At 27.5% G+C, this 17,194-nt stretch overlaps 1 protein-coding gene across 5 annotated transcripts in view; it reads left to right on the top strand.

Moving 5' to 3' along the window:
• nolo (ADAMTS-like no long nerve cord) overlaps positions 1 to 17,194 on the top strand; it is a 206,766-nt gene that overhangs the window by 111,343 nt on the left and 78,229 nt on the right. For all 5 annotated transcript variants that reach the window (XM_089218554.1, XM_089218553.1, XM_089218555.1 and 2 more), the window contains exon 7: positions 4,796 to 4,928. In XM_089218554.1, the coding sequence (XP_089074680.1) occupies positions 4,796 to 4,928 (133 nt within the window). The remainder of the gene's footprint in view (positions 1 to 4,795; positions 4,929 to 17,194) is intronic.

Below are 17,194 nucleotides of genomic sequence, written 5' to 3'. Positions count from 1 at the left end.
CACACACACACACCATACACACAGATATATATATATATATATATATTGCATGATACAACGACGTTTGTATTCTGTGATATATATTTATACGCGGCACACAATAATAAAATGGATCGTTATAAATAACATCCAATATTTTGTACTTACAATTTATTTTTAATAGAAACAATTTAAAAATGTTAATAATTTAATACCTGTATAATATTATGATGGCTGAATGACTAATGTGAACTGTCAAACATTTATAATGTTATTTAAGTATGAATATAACATTAATTTACCATTAATATTGAACATTTTTAATTTCCTTTGTAGATAATTATATTATATTTGTTGAATTTATGTAGCTAGTTGATTGGAAGTAAGTAGTAGAGTCGCAGAAATAGAAAATATACAATACACACAAGAGTTATTTTGTTCAGATTTTTAAAACACTAATGAAAGTGTATAACAATGATTGCATAACTCATCATTTTAAAATTATTTGGTAATTTAAAAAATAGATTGTTATCAATAAATATAATTGAAATAAATTAGGTACCTTCTGTGATTTTAAACATGCATTACAGTCTGAAAGTTGTATTTTTTGCATTTTAATCGCTTTAAAGTAAAGTTAAATAGTTAAATAAGTTAAATTTTGGAAAAACTGTTTAAGTAAATAAAAAAATTAGGATTTAATGAACCAAAGATAATTTTTATTAAACATTGCAATATATTTATCCATTAAAACTTTTGATAACAATACTTTAACATAGATTATAGCTTTGAGTTCATTGAATATAATCGCATAGCGTATATTATCATCTGTTTTATATAAATTAAAATGATACAATTATTTCTGTTAGATTTTGTGCAGAACACATATTTTTTGTATAATATGCATTCTCGCACGTGAATATGAGTATATTATTATTTATTTACAATTATTTAATGCAAACATCATATGAAAATAACTTCTCTTTCCCACGTGGATTATATTATGTCTCGTTTTAATGGTAATATAATGCTATTAAATATTTACATTTGCTAATATAACATTACCACTTTATAACTCTGGAATATAGGTTTGACTACCTATATTATACATTTAGGTAGGTATAACAAGTTGAAATTCATACGGTTTATTGAGGTAAGCCATCGCTATTCATTAGTTAAAATAAATAATTTTAATAATAAAATACATAGTTAGAGCTGACTGAAAAAAGTAGGTGGAGTTTTCACGTGATAGAGGAGTATGATAACCACAACAGCTAGCTTTCTAATTATTGTCGACGCTTCAATACAAATTATAACCATTATTATTGCACGCACGTTTGAGACACTTTATTATAAAGTTTATGTTTTGTATGAAATAATTAAAATTATAATTTTATATGTGTGACAAGCACAGAATAACCTCTGTATTCGAACTCCAAATTTAAGTTCGATAATCACTTCCAAGTTACCAAAGACACTATTGCGAGTGGGTGTGGCTATACTTTTGAGTTACTCTACGACTAACTCAAAAATAATATTTATTATTATTATTGCAGTTTACATACTATTATGATTCATAACTAAATTTTGAATATATACTCAAGTGTTTATATGATTATTTATTGTTAACTTTGTATAATCCACCTATTTGTATTTTGAATATAATATTCCATTTCACTCGTAAAATTCGAAAGCGATTTATTACTTTTTTATATTTAAAAAATAATAGCAGAAAAAAATGTTTATACACTGATTTACTAGTTTTATTTGTCTGATATTAAAAAATGAAATATATATTCCGAATAATTGAGTACGAGAAACATTTCGTATATTACTTGCAAATTCGACCCCGAATAAAACAACGAATTTATCACGACCGCCAAGTAAATAAACACGAATTCAACGGGCGCAGGCTAATCGGGTTTGAGATTTTCCAAAGAAGGGAATGAGAATATTATGATGTTATAAGTTCGTAAGTATACATTTTGATCAGTATGTTATGGCATTATCATCCCCGTTGGCATTGGCCTTGTTTTCTCTACTTACACATTTTTTTTTTTTTACCACATACATTGCAACATTTTTCTTCTAAATCAAACCGTGGATGTTCGAAATATAATTGTCTGTTTCGGATAAACACATAATATACTCGAATATACTATATGTATATACCATTCTCGTTGACTAATAAAATAACTAAGGGTCAACAGACATATTGGACTCGATTTATATGCTTCGTGTGTGCGTAAAACGAGGATAGTATCGTTGTAATGTTTTATGCTGTTCGCCATCAATAACAACCTGATCCTTGAACCAAGATAATTCTGTATTGTAATATTATATAGTATGTATTGCTCTCGAATTTCACAGATACAACTTAACGATATCCAACAATACGTCGCAATAAACTTATATATTATTATTATACATTATACATTATCATTGTTGTTGGTATTTGCACTTAAATAAAAAAAAAATATTCCATTAAGTGACATTTGTTATTTAAATTTGAATTAAAATATAAAATATAAAAATGGCTGAACGAAAAAATATAATATAATTAAAATTGTTCGTATATAGGTACCTAGAGTAGTTTGTTTTTAAACCGGATGAAAAACAAAAGTTTTGGTCGAATACTCACATGGCTCTTACATTTTTTACTAAGGGTTAATTAAAGCGAACAGCGTAATGCAGTGAATTTTATTTATGTAGTTGTAAAATTAACTTTTTGATAAAACGTTGAAAAAGGCCGTTAGTATCTATTACACTTAGAAGTTGCAGCTGTCAAATGCGCGTTTAAATGCAATATTATTTTACAACAAATAAATAATTAACAAGCAAACATTTTCAATAACAGTGTTTTAGTGAAGGACTCTCATTATATTTTTACACCCAATACCTATATATATCTGCCATGTTTTACAATTTTAGTCGATTGTGTTGGCACTAGATTTAAAACTTGGACCCTGAAAATTATTACTTAGCAAATAAACAATTAACATTAAGCGATATAGGTATATGTATTTTCACTTAAGTTGGTTTTACCTATATATCTGCCATGTTTTACAATTTTAGTCGATTGTGTTGGCACTAGATTTAAAACTTGGACCCTGAAAATTATTACTTAGCAAATAAACAATTAACATTAAGCGATATAGGTATATGTATTTTCACTTAAGTTGGTTTAACAGCTTAATCGCTCATCAGATATGCCTACATGTAGGAACATATATTTTATTTATTTTATTATAGCGCGCTGTAAATAAGATCTTTATGTTTAAACGTTGATATGAATACATACCTATCTAATATATTTCAACATGTTTTTATTACGTTTGGATCAATTCAGATTATTTTTCACAATAATTATAGGTACCTATATTTATTGTTTTTCATACTAAATGACGTGTAGTTTTGATTTAATTTTTAACTTTAATAATTTAAATCTTAATTCACTTTATTTTTACTTAATTACATAAATTTGTGTAAAAATTATAATGACAAACATATAAATATGATTGTTATAAAACGTATATCAATGGAAACATTCGTCTCTTGCAAAGTGCACTATTGTGATAAGCTGATCTCACCTTGGATCTGTAGAACATTACCGTCGACAAAAAGTTGAAAATGCATAGATGAGAATCAAACATAGTATGATAGGTATATGGAAAATACCCAAGTCATACCATATCATATAATATTTATTATACATACGCGAACGATGTGATAGCGCTATAGTGACAGATAATAGTTAGGTAGATACTCTGTTACTCGGCAGACAAGCGGAACCAGTAGACGGGAACAGGGGATAAAATTTGTAGGTCACAATCGATCTTACAAACTTCTACGACAAATTCCTCCAAATAGGGTATTTTCGAGCTGTAAAATAGACGAATTTGACCGAAGTAAAATTATTCGGGACAGGAGCTAGTGTACTCTGCAAATACAGAAAATTTCCCAAAGATTATAATATACAATTCAAATATATATTATTTCTCTATTTTAACCATTTTACTAGGTCTGTATCAGGCGTGATTTCTTTAAAAAAAAAAAATTAATGTGATTTAAACAAAGAGACTGAAGTCTAGTTATATTTTTATTTTATTCATTACATGTATAAGTAAAAAGTTATTTAATAGTTATATTTATTTTTAAAACGTATTTAAATACAAAGTAGTAGTTTGGATACTTTATTAATTGTTTTCTATTTTTCATCGTAAGTTCATAATATTGTTATTTTAAAAGTATTAATTAAGATCTAAGAGTACTGCTAATTTTTATTTTTATTAATAATGATACTGAAGTGCCTAATGTTATATATAAATTTATATTTTGTTCATTACATGTATATGTAAAAGTTATTCAGTATTTCGGTATATTTATTTTTATTTTTTAACATAAAATAAAAGTTGGATTTTGTGATCGTTGTACAAATTTTAATTAAAAAATGAAATTATAGTTACTAAGTAATATTTTTTTAAATAATAAAAATTTAAACTGAAATAATATAAGTAAAGAACTGTAATTTGGATCATTTATAGCCATAAGTTTAATTTAAAACTGAAAATTATGATCAATATTTAAAAACTTATTATATTCCCGGGAATTTGGCCATCACTACGCATACTCTGCCGCATGCACGGCTGTGGGTACAGCACTAGAATAATTATGTTAGGCAGCGAGCGTCTCCCACGACATTATGATAATATCGTCTTTTAATTATAAAAAAGCGATATAAATCGTAATATTATAATATTTACTATACGCTATGTGCATAATATTTTCATTAAAATATATTTTTGTGTGTTTCGTTCAGGGTACGAAATGTCTAGAATAATCTGTCAGAACCGAGACACGGGCGTTGAAGTGGATGCTGATCTGTGCCCGGGCGAGAGGCCAAATGGCAGCGATCTATCTGTGGAGTGTAACAGTCAACCGTGTCCTCCCAAGTAAGTGAACACCAGTACAACTGTACAACTGGCATATATATATATATATATATATATACCTAAATATAATAATAAAACAATACATAGAACGCGTACGATTAATATATATCATATATCAAATAAGTAGGTATACTATACACAGTACACACGCATAACACTATATATGTACCTACATATATGCTAGCGCGACGTTGGTGAGTTGCAACTGTTTTATTCAAACGCCGCCGCCGACACGTTTCATGCATTAAATATGCAGTCTCCGGAAAAGCCGTGTTGCTCGGTGAGTGGATTTTCGTTGTGATTTTCTTGGATCGGGTCCGACGTGGTCGGGGGTTCGTGTTCTCGGAGAGACGAATGGAGGGAGGGGACGAGTCACGAGCTTAGAACACGTTGAAAGATTAAACGTTGTGTAGTGTCGCAAAAATGCTTTATCGCTAAGCTGAGCATAATAACCACGCCATATGGGATCCGTGTGGGATTTTCGTAATTTTTTTTATTTTTTTTCTCTTTTTTTACCGACAGCCGTCATAGCACGACTTTAGCTAAGCAAATCCCCTTGTACATGCCATCTGCACAGAATCAACAACGTGTGTATGTCGCATTTTTGTCGTTCGGTTTTAATGTATTCGCGTGTGCCACGTAGGTAAATCTACAACAGTTTGTCAGTGTGTAAGGCCCAACAACAATTAAAGGCGTTTGATGGGGGGAAAAAAACATTGATTAGAATAAGAAAAATAGACAAGTTATACGAAAATCGGTTGATTTACTTTTTATTTCATGTTTTCTTCGGATCAAAAATATATTTTCTAAACGCGATTTTTTTTTTTTTATACATAAATTTATTAAGGTATCGACATCAAAGGTCTTTAGCCTGCATTAGTTTATAAGTGAACATTATAATTATTAAAAGTATTTACATGTGTTTACAATTTATGACTTATGTTTATACTATGGAATAATATATTGATTGCGTCCGTATTGTCTTCATTGAGTGCTTAATGGAATGAGGTGGGGTTTTTGAGGATCTTGCGGGCTTCCTTGTATTTCTAGTGTTAGTGTCTCATTGCAAGTATCGCATACTGGAGCTGGTTCTTTTCTTATGAGATAAGCATGAATTAAATGTGAGTGGCCTTAAACGCGATTTGTCTTACATTAATACGATGAATCACATAAGTTCAGGTTTAATTTAAGTTATAAACACTATTAAAAAAATGAGATAATGTTCATGTATTTGTAGATTAAAAAAAAAGTATTTACTTTCAACTTTATTGACGTTACATTTTTTTATCGTCTGACTTTCACTTTTTTGATACATTTAGTTTTGTAAGTGAATTTTGCATTAAAAATGTCTATTCACACTGTTTTAAAATAGTAAGTAAGATATCTGCGTATTACAAATAAGTTAAGATATACAAGGCAATGCACCAAAGTTCCTTTTTTATATTGACGAACACGAAAACAGCAAATATAATATAAATATTATATGTGATTAGTAATTACAAATATCACACATTGTACTACCGTTAAGTTCGATTGTCAAGTGTTATTGAATATAAAGATAATAATAGATAGATTTTTTTTCATTGGTCTTGAGACCGCGGGCAACTATGGTCATTAGATATTGTTGGGGATAATACGGTTGTTTGGCAAGGCTTTTGCCACTAAGAACCTGGATGGTCACCCATCCAGGAACTAGTAGCAGCGGTCGGTACGTACACTCAATTACATTACGTGACTGATTTCTAAAACTGCGCTATTCGAAGCCACCAGATTTGTTTAAAATACATCCTAATAGACAGTTAACACAATATTATAGTAAGTAATGTTGTCCGTCCGTTGTTATTATTTATTTAAAACGCGAATTGTAAAATCAGTAGAAAAAGTTTTAAAGAAATCTTCAAAGCAAGAAAAAAAAAATTAACTTGATGGATGAAACTTGAACACTATTATGACAAAAATAAAAATATCATTTACCTTTCAAGTCAGATAGGGATTGAGCAGTTTTCTTAAGGAATTATTTAAAGTTATAACGAATGTATACGCACTCAATTATTTACGGGTTTGCTCGTCTCGGTTGAAATATTATACTTCAATATCCAATGATATATATACGTCATTTTTAAATTAACGTAATTGAATAATTTATAATATACATAAAAAGTAAAATAAAATACTGTGTGTGGCAGAGACAACTGACGAGTTTCAAAGGACATAACTGTGGAATTTAAAATTATCTAACGTTAATAACCTTTCAAATGTATCCGATGGGTTATTGGAATCCATACAAACTAATTATTTGTCGTATGAAGTGTAGTTGTAGGGAATATGACGCTGGTTTTGTGGAATCGCCATTTGATTCTAAGTTAGATAAAAACTTGAAATTTGGGTTGATTTCTTATATTAGCCTTATCTAGACATGGAAATATTTTCAAAATATTTGAGCGACTTTTTAAATCTAAGATTTGAAAATGTTTAATAATCTATAATATATCCTAGAAAGATAAACCATCTCCACTCAGAAGCGTTTTTCGTATACGATGATATAATATCATTGGATTCAAATTTAATACCATCCATTACAGTAACCCATTTGTAACCTACTGTACAGCACAGCGACATCCACGATTTACCTGCTTTTTATAAATGAAAATAAAATTGTATTTGTCTGGTAAAAAGCTTCAAAATTGAATACATAAACCCTAATATATTGTTACAATGTTAGTTAAAAAATATTAAAAATACATAGTCACAACTTTTTTAAATAAACATGGGAAGTTCAAATTTTGATAAAATACGTAAAAATCACAACAATTTGCAATTTTTTTTTTTGAGGTAATAATTCATAAAAACCTGTATTTTTAAATTTAAGATATGCAAATTTAATACAAGATTCTTCATGAGTTTTTCTAATTTAAACCAATAAAAAATGTCTACCGGAAAGTCAAATTAAATTTTTATAAGCAATTGAATCACAACATTGGATGTTCACTCAATTTTCTTGTACTGATATTCTTATTTTATTGTAATTCAAAAACGAATAACTATAGAAACTTAAAATTTACACCGTATTTTTATTTTATGAATTCCTATACTTCATAAAGTTTTCAAAATTTTTCAACAATACTGAAGTTATTTATAGACATTTGAATTTTTCTGTTTTTTTAGTTTTTGATTCTATAAATGTCAATATAATTTTATTCAAAATCAAAAAGCTTGAAAATTTAATACAAGGTTCCCCATGAGTTGATATGATAGTAGTTGTAAAATATTAAAAATACATTGGCGCGTTTTTTTTCATAACCGTTTAAAGTTCAAATGTCGAAAAAAATTAAAAATAAAAGATAAAAAATGTACAAATATAAATCATATTTTAAATTAATAATATGTTCCTATCTTTTTGAAGAGCAAACTTGTTTAATACTTCATCGGGATTAACAGTAATATCTCTACGGACACTTAATAGAGCTAGCCCAGTTAGTCTTTCTTGTCCTGTAGAGTTCCGTAAAAATGCCTAGACACATTTTAATGTCGAAAAAGTCCGTTCGGAAGTTGATGTACAAACCGGTAGTGTAGCTAGTACTTTTAATAAAAAATTAATAGGTATTTGGAAAAAGTTCAGGATTACAACGATTCGACGTGTTTGTCACAGTCTCGCAGACGACAGAATGGTATGATAAAGATAAATAATAATATATTTATAATTTACACAAATTAAATATTGTTGTTAATCGTAGCTGACCCCCGGCCGGCATCGAAAGCGGTCGTTGTCCATCAATAATAAACAATGACAATCTATTATTAATATAGACGTCAGATTTCTATATAATTCGCGCGAGTATAGAAGTCTGTGATTATTATTATTAGACACTATAATAATATTTTCATAAGATAATATTATGATATAAAAGTAAAAATAGTCAATGGTAAATTTAATTGGAGGTTAAGTCATTTTTGACTGAAAATATTTCAAGTTGGTATTAAAAATAAATAATTATTTTAAATATAATAAAGAAGGTAAAATATTGAAGAAATTTCGGGGGGGGGGGTGGTCCAGACATCCTGGACCCCCCCCCCCCATAAATACGGCCTTGCTGAGTGAATGATGTTATATTATTGAATTCAAATTTAATACCGTCCATTATACAATAACCTACTATACAGCAGAGCGACATTCACTTACCCGTTTTTTTTTTTTGTGGTATTTTTAATCTGAGTACACTGAACAACGAGGGGCGTCATTTCAACTTTTTTAGAACAACTACTGGTTCAAATCTTAAAAAAAATATATTATCCAATTAAATAAATGCGTGGAATACAATAAATAAACGTATTCATTTCTCAAACACAAAAATAAATATTTAATAAAATTGCAACGGTATTGCCACCACGCCAGCAATGCTGAACAAACAATTCGTACATTCACTCGTAAGACACGAATTCTTATTTATACGCTTTTGTGTTAAATATTTTTACTCGAAATATATTTTTTTTAAGTTTTAGAATCACAGAATCTCTAACCACGAGTCATTGTAGATATTATATACCACAAAAGGTATAATGCAAAATAATATAACAATGAATAATTGATTGTTGTATTATCTATGATGTCATTATTTTTATTATGATGTTACCATTTATTCTAAGTCAAATATTATGCTAATAAACTCCATCAACTCTATTTACGTTCAAATAATACGACACGAGTTATCATACTAATAACTACAAAAAAATAATATAATAATAAAATACCATAGATCATATTCATTACATTTACTGTATGATACATCTTAATAACGCTATACTTGATTTGGTATGAAAATATTATTAATCGATTGATTCTGAGTTATTTAAGACTTCGAAACAAATAAATAAAAATATTTGAATTTTTTCGAAGTAATTTTCGAAATTGTCAACATGAGCTGAACCAATAAATCGTTTGTTCATTTACGAAATATTTTTAGATAACAGTTTTAATCTCTTTTGTTATTTTGTCACTAGAAAGTCAGTTAACAAAATAGCGATTTTTTGTCATACACAGCTTTTATCACGTATATAAGAGTTTGGCAGAATTTTGATTACCCTCGTTTTAATAATCACTATGGCAGCTATAATAATGTATAGTATCGTTGGATCACGGTAAATTGAATCTCAGTCATTTTAAGTAAATGTAATTTCCTAACCAATTCCCTTTGTACTCGGTTTAAATTTAATCGAAATATTACAATAGATAGACTTAATTTTAGTATTATTTAGATACGTTTCATAGTTTAGTTTAATAGATTTTCTACTGCAGTAATAGACAGTAACAATATTCGTATCAGCAATAGAACCTTAATACCGTAAATTGAATGTTAAACAGAATTAATTCATCATTGATTATAATTTATATTTGATGTATTATAAATATAAAAAAAAAAAATAAATAATAATATTAATACCGTTTTTGTATTAAATACTATAATTTACTACATATTCATATGGCAGGCTCTGTTTGCATATCATAAAAAAACACCTTTACACATATACACACATATCATTGGAAAATGTTTTAGACATTTATCGCTCAAATCATCTGCTCAGAAATTATAAATAAATATACAAACTTTATACGTATATTTTTTTTTATTTCATCATAAGTACCTATATGATATATAAATATATAATATATAAAATGTATTAAGTTTGAATTACATCAATTATATTATTTTAATACAATTACGGTAATCTACACAAAAATCTATGAAAAAATATTATGGGTTTGATATTATTGTACCCGAACGATTTTGTGGAAGATTATTGTTTAAAATAAAATTTCAATCGATGAAATTTTATTTGTCTTATTATACTCATGTTTAACAAACCTAATTTATTTTTTTATTCTTTTTTTTTTTTATTGTTATTAACCTTCAGTCAGTAAAAGTGGCAAGGACGTTTTGTCCAAAAAACACTTTATGTTGTGTATATTGGTGACGTGGTGACCCAATTCTGAAAGGCCGGCAATAATGTCTTCGTGTGTAGTGGATGCGGGGAGATTTCGTATAACTACGCGTAACGCACACAAGACGTCGGGCTGATATGTGTGATAACTATAATCATTCTCCTCTAAATGTGTTAATAACAGGTTCAACAAAATGCGTGTGGATAATATGATAGGAGGGCGTGGATTTACAGATAAAATCTGTAGAGTCGAGGGTGGTCATGAGGCTGCTGGAGGTGAAGATGGAGATATTGCCCATATTTTTTATTTAAGCAGTTGATACCTTACATGGTTTGTCGGCGCTATTGCGGATCTTGACGTTGGAACCGGATGGGTTTCACGTCAGTTTCGTCACGGTTTGCGAGAACGGAAAACCGATTTGGACTCGTGAATAACTTAGTTTTCTTTTCTTCAGCCTTTGGCGATAGAGAAGATGTAGAAAAATTTCTTTTGTTCGTAATTTTGGAAGAAACCACATTAGGTTGCGGTGACATAATAACTTGATTTATATGAATTATGGTCGAAGCTATAAAAGAGGATACGATTAGATAAGAGAGCGTCGAGCATACTGCTAATAAACTAACGTGCGCACATTACGACAATCGGAACAAACTTTTTTTTTAATCGTTAAGTAAATATTTTATATTTAATATGGATTTTCTAAAAGAGAACAATGTATTGGTAATTGGTACGATACGTTACGATGAGTAATATATGTATATTAAATGAAAAATATGAATTTTCTTAAACTTTAATTTTAATATAATATAGTATGTATTAAATATAACAGACGGACTGTGGTGTGCCCAAAATTTTTTAATAAGGTGAGGAGAGATGTTATAAATAATAATATATTTTACAATAATATTTTGATAATAACTAATAAAAAGTATTAAGTAATGACTCCAAAACAGTTCTTATAACTAATAAGTTGTTTCTGTAGGTCATCAAAAAAACAAGTGGGGGGGGGGGGATATAACCACTAACTCCCCTGATCACGCCACGGCAGACGAATTAACAACTTGAATAACAATGAAAATAGGTCCCTACTTCAACAATTTAAGGATTGAAAATAAAAAAATATATTTTTGGACTATTATAATTTTTTTTCTTAGTAGACGAATTTATATTTTCTCATTCAACAAAAATTTTTTTGCAGACTTTTATACATTCCATTTCTTAAATCATATTCTAACGTATCTTCCAACCTTAAAGTTAGGTACATACTTCATTATGGTCGTTACGACGTCGATAAATTATTAATTTTATAGACGTATCTCAATATAACCATTAGACGTTTTATAAGCTTCCTTTTAAAAGACGATTTAAGTAATACACGTATAGTAAGTACCATTATTATTCGATGAAATATAAATGGTTTTTAAACGAATATATACGGCTGTTTCGTTAATTTTATATCAATCTTTCCAAGGTAAAAACAATTGATTTAATAAACCATAATTTGAAATGCTCAATAAAAATAACATCTAGGACTAGTAAACATGAATATTTTATATATATATATTATACTTTATGTAAAATAAGCAGTTTTTGCAATTTTACTAGATTTTCTATTATGATAAAAGACCTAGGTACATAAAAATTAAAATGCAATTACAATATTACATTTGTGATTTGATTTGCTAAGTACAATTTAATTCCATTGTTTTGTCTAATAACAAGATACATAGGTAATAGTTTTAAAAAATTGTAAGTTCAAAAAATACGAAACTAGCAAACACTGTGAAAGCATTTTACACTTTAACAATGACTCAGTACAGCGTGTATAAAAATACTGTATAGTTATTATATTATAATATATATACATTAAAAAAAAAAAATAAGAGACTGGAAATACTTTAATATTTCAATCATCGTGGACCAAGGAATAAAAAGCAATGTGAATTAATTAATAACGTTAATTAATCATAATATGTATTTCTATATAGTGCTTGTCGCAGACATTCGATTTTAGATTATAGTTAGGTATAGGTTTGAAAATAAACTTCTAACATCTCAAAATAAAAAAATATAAAGTTTATCTTTACACATTTTACAGAAACATATTTTACCATTGAATTTATTAAGATATGTGTCAGTTTGCTAGATCGAAACAATAAAATCGATGGATTTGACGAAATCAAAAAACAAACTCAGTTTTTACGTTTGACACTGTCATGCATTTTATATCACATACGTATTAATACATTTGAAATAATATAGATTCTTAGATTTACGTACATAGATAAACATCTTAAATTATAGTGTAGCTTAATATTTTTAAAGTGTATCTTATGCTGCAAGTGTGCGATTGCATACGGTTGATTTAAGTATTGATTCGATGTACTAAATTTTCATCACCAAACGCACTGACAATTAATACAATTTGAATTTAGGTGAACAAATAGTAGCTATAATTTATAGCGTTGGTAATACAAAAAGGTATACGAAAATAAAAGCAAAAGAAAACAATTACGAATCGTGTGCTTTTTAATATGCAATATGTGTATACATATAAGGCATAGCATAGACATAAAAACTCTTTTGATAATGTAACTGGAAATTAATTTTTAAAATTTAAAAATACAAGTTATAATGCTCGCGTTGAAGATGTTTTCAACCATACGTCCATACATAATATTCTTGTAAAATTTATAAAGAGTTTCGGGAATATTAATTTGCAGTACGTTTTATTATTTACTCAATAATATTAATTCAATATTTTTGTTCATATAATATATTATATTATATTAAACTAATACTTGTATTATAGTTCTATTTAAGTTTTAGTTTATTTTTTAACCATAAAACCTTAATTTATACTAAAAAAACTTAAATTAGTTTCCATTGAGTATATAAGTACATATTTGGGTGTTATAAAAAACATGCGTAAGTACTGCTTTGAAAAATAATTTAAAATAATATATTACTTAGAGATCTATAACATAGCGATCTAGCCATTCCAATAGTCCAAAAAGTCGCAAAAACTTATTTCTACAAACGCACACACTCCAAGTTCCACAGCCATCGTAATCCGCTGATTTCTGAGCTATCCAGCAACGCTATTCCTGGTGACCCCAAAAGACGTCTTAAACGTACCTGGTGCCGTTATCTACTCATCTAAAACTGTATACATATACCTCTACCTCTCCTTAATCTTTTATACTCTCTCTTGCTAGCACATTAAAATCCTAGCCTAACATCTTAACCTTAAGTGCCTCCAATGGGCAGCTTCTTGTCTCCTGACACTCAAGCCTTGTCACCTCCATCACATACGTTTATTGTAAAATAATATTTACAAATTGTGTATATACTAATATAATATGATAAAAAAAAAAAAATTAATAATGTATTATATATTCCGCTATGCATTATGTATAATTAAGAAATACACAAATTTAAAAATAAGATGATATTAAAACAGTAAAAGACAAAAATTAGAGTAGTTGGACTTAAAGTTAGTTACCTCAGTTCATACAAATAAAACAGTCTGGAACTTGTTTTTATAAATAATTATTTTAAAATATCAATTCTATCAAATAAAATTAACCGAAGTTAAGGTTTTTTTTCAATTTGTTTTATTAATAAATATAAATAATATTTTTTACAGCACTATTTGATTTTAATACATCTATAAACATTAATAATTTATAGACAAATTATTACTATACTGCTCAATGTTTTATTTTATTTTAAATAAACCTTTATTACCTATATACCTACAAATTGCATTTATACAGTGTGTAATAAAAGTATAAAAAAGAACCTATACATAGAACAAATATGTTTTTTTGTAATTTAATAATAAATTATGATTTGCAATTTGAAATATCTTTCAATTTAACAGTTTGTAAAAACAAAATTCAAAATTAATTTTTATGTTTATAACACCTGTTCATATTGATTTTTAATGTGTTATAATTCAAGATAATAATTTGTTATTTATTTATTATTAGGCACATCTTGAAATCAATGAAATTATAGGTAAAATATTTATAACTAAATTATAAATTATTTCTACCTTATTATTGAAATATTTTCCTTGATACTCCTTTATTATAATTGGCAATAACTTTTAACACTGAAAAAAAACATAAAACTGCATTAGGAAAAACAATTCTAGAATTTAATTTATGTGTGACTGTAAAAAATATTATTTTTCATGTTTATGCTTGTCATTTTCAAATTAAATTCTGCCATTAACTTAATACCTCATTCTGTCTTATTATTAAAAACTCGTAGTATCTATAATAGTGTTATATTTTATAACCTTGCATTTTAATTTTTAATTATATCCAAATCATTAATTCGTAAGTTTCATCGCTGGGCACTGGATGGCTTCATCCATCAAGCAATTCACTAATGCGGGTAAATCTTAATACATCTCACATAATACTACCACCGTACGTCACAGAAAATACAACAATATAATAATATTACCACGATGTTTGTTCTTATTTTGCGATTTCGGAGCACGTGAACAATCGTGGTTGACATCATAATAATGTAATAAATTATAATATATACCGTAACTCGTCGATTTTCATACATTCACACTTACATACATTATAAAATATTAATTCCATAATTATAATTTATAATTTAATTCCGTATAGGAACTGTAAATTTAAGCATATAGAATTTGATAATGCTACATTGAATTATGTTTATACAAATAGTTCCGGGCATTAAACATTATTGATTGATATTATACTAAAAATAATATTAATTTCATAATACTAATAAATCAATGACTAAATTTTTCTAAATAGAGAAAAAAGATTAATTAGTTGCACAAAATGTATGATGAAGTCCCCGTATAAAATGTTATTTTGAATTTTTTTTCACTTACTTGTTGGGGTAGATCAATAATACTGAGCCATGTTCTTCTATATTTTATCGTATAAGTGCGTAAAATAATTATTTTCCATCGTGGTAATGGATCATTAAAACCATTAAAGTTACTATGAATAAAACTTAACATTATCATTGCTCCATTGCACAATGTAATGAGAACTGAAAAGAGTGAGAGTTGACTTGAAAATAAATAATAACGCCAAAATCTCTAATCGATATGATTGTTTCCAGAAATCAATTATTTCTTGAGAAGTTAAATATGATGTTTTTTATAATGAGTAAACTTAATTTTTCATCATTTGCTTATTCTCAGTGACAAATCATTCTCAATATATTCGGCTAAAGTTGTCTGAGTCTTATTATAAGGGCAATCATTCGGGTCCATTATTATGCAAGAGTATAACTTGAGATCATCAGCAAAAACAAAATATACTATCAGTATTTAATATTATTAAAAACAGTTTGAAAATCTAATATAGATATTATATAATATTATTATGCGTTATGGTGAGAATAAGACGATAATACTAGGAAAAACTAGGTTTAACCCATTAGGCACACAGTTTACTAAGTAATCCTCCTTGCTGGCCAGAATTTCGGGCTTTAACCCATTGATCTTGGTAAACTCTAAGGTATAAAAATTATTCAGTCAAACTCCGAATGATAAGATTTTACTTCTTACTTTTATAAATGAGAAATGGTAAGTCTGAGAATAAACGATTCATAATTTATATAGGTAGTCTAAAATATAAAAAAAGCGGGTAAGTCGTGTATGTCGCTCTGCTGTACAGCAGGTTACAAGTGGGTTACTGTAATGTATGGAATTAAATTTGAATCCAATGATATTATATCATTGTATACAAAAAACGATTCTGAGCGAAGACGGTTTATCTGTCTAGGATATATTATAGATTATTAAAAATTTTCAAATCTTAGATTTAAAACGAAAAATTTTTATGAATTTCTAGTTTGAAATAATTTCTGTATTTTCGTGATTTTTACATAATATGTTGTCAAAACTTAAGCTTTGAATGCTTAAAAAAAAAATTGTGACTATGTATTTCTTTTATTTTTCAACTTCTATTGTAAAAATATGTTAGGAGCCTTGTATTAAATTTTCAAATCTTAGAATTAAAAAGAAAAACTTTTATGAATTTCTATCTAAGATAATTTGAACATTGCCGTAATTTTTACGTATTTAGTCAAAATTTGAACTTTAAATGCTTATAAAAAAAAATCGTGCCTACGAATTTTTAATATTTTTTAACTTCTATTGTTACAATGTGTTAGAAGCCTTGTATTAAATTTTCAAGCTTTTCTACCGAACAAATAAATTTTTATCGGTATTTATAGAAAAAAAAACTAAAAAAGTTGAAAAATTAAAATGTCAGTTAAATGTGTTGTATGTCAGTTAACAGCTCAAAACAAATCT

This window comes from Diuraphis noxia, unplaced genomic scaffold, assembly GCF_037042655.1.
Source record: "Diuraphis noxia isolate RWA-SAM2 unplaced genomic scaffold, SU_Dnox_SAM2 contig0002, whole genome shotgun sequence".
Taxonomy (NCBI): Eukaryota; Metazoa; Arthropoda; class Insecta; order Hemiptera; family Aphididae; genus Diuraphis; species Diuraphis noxia.
Note: the sequence above shows the minus strand (reverse complement) of the source record. Positions and strands in the feature narration are given on the sequence as shown.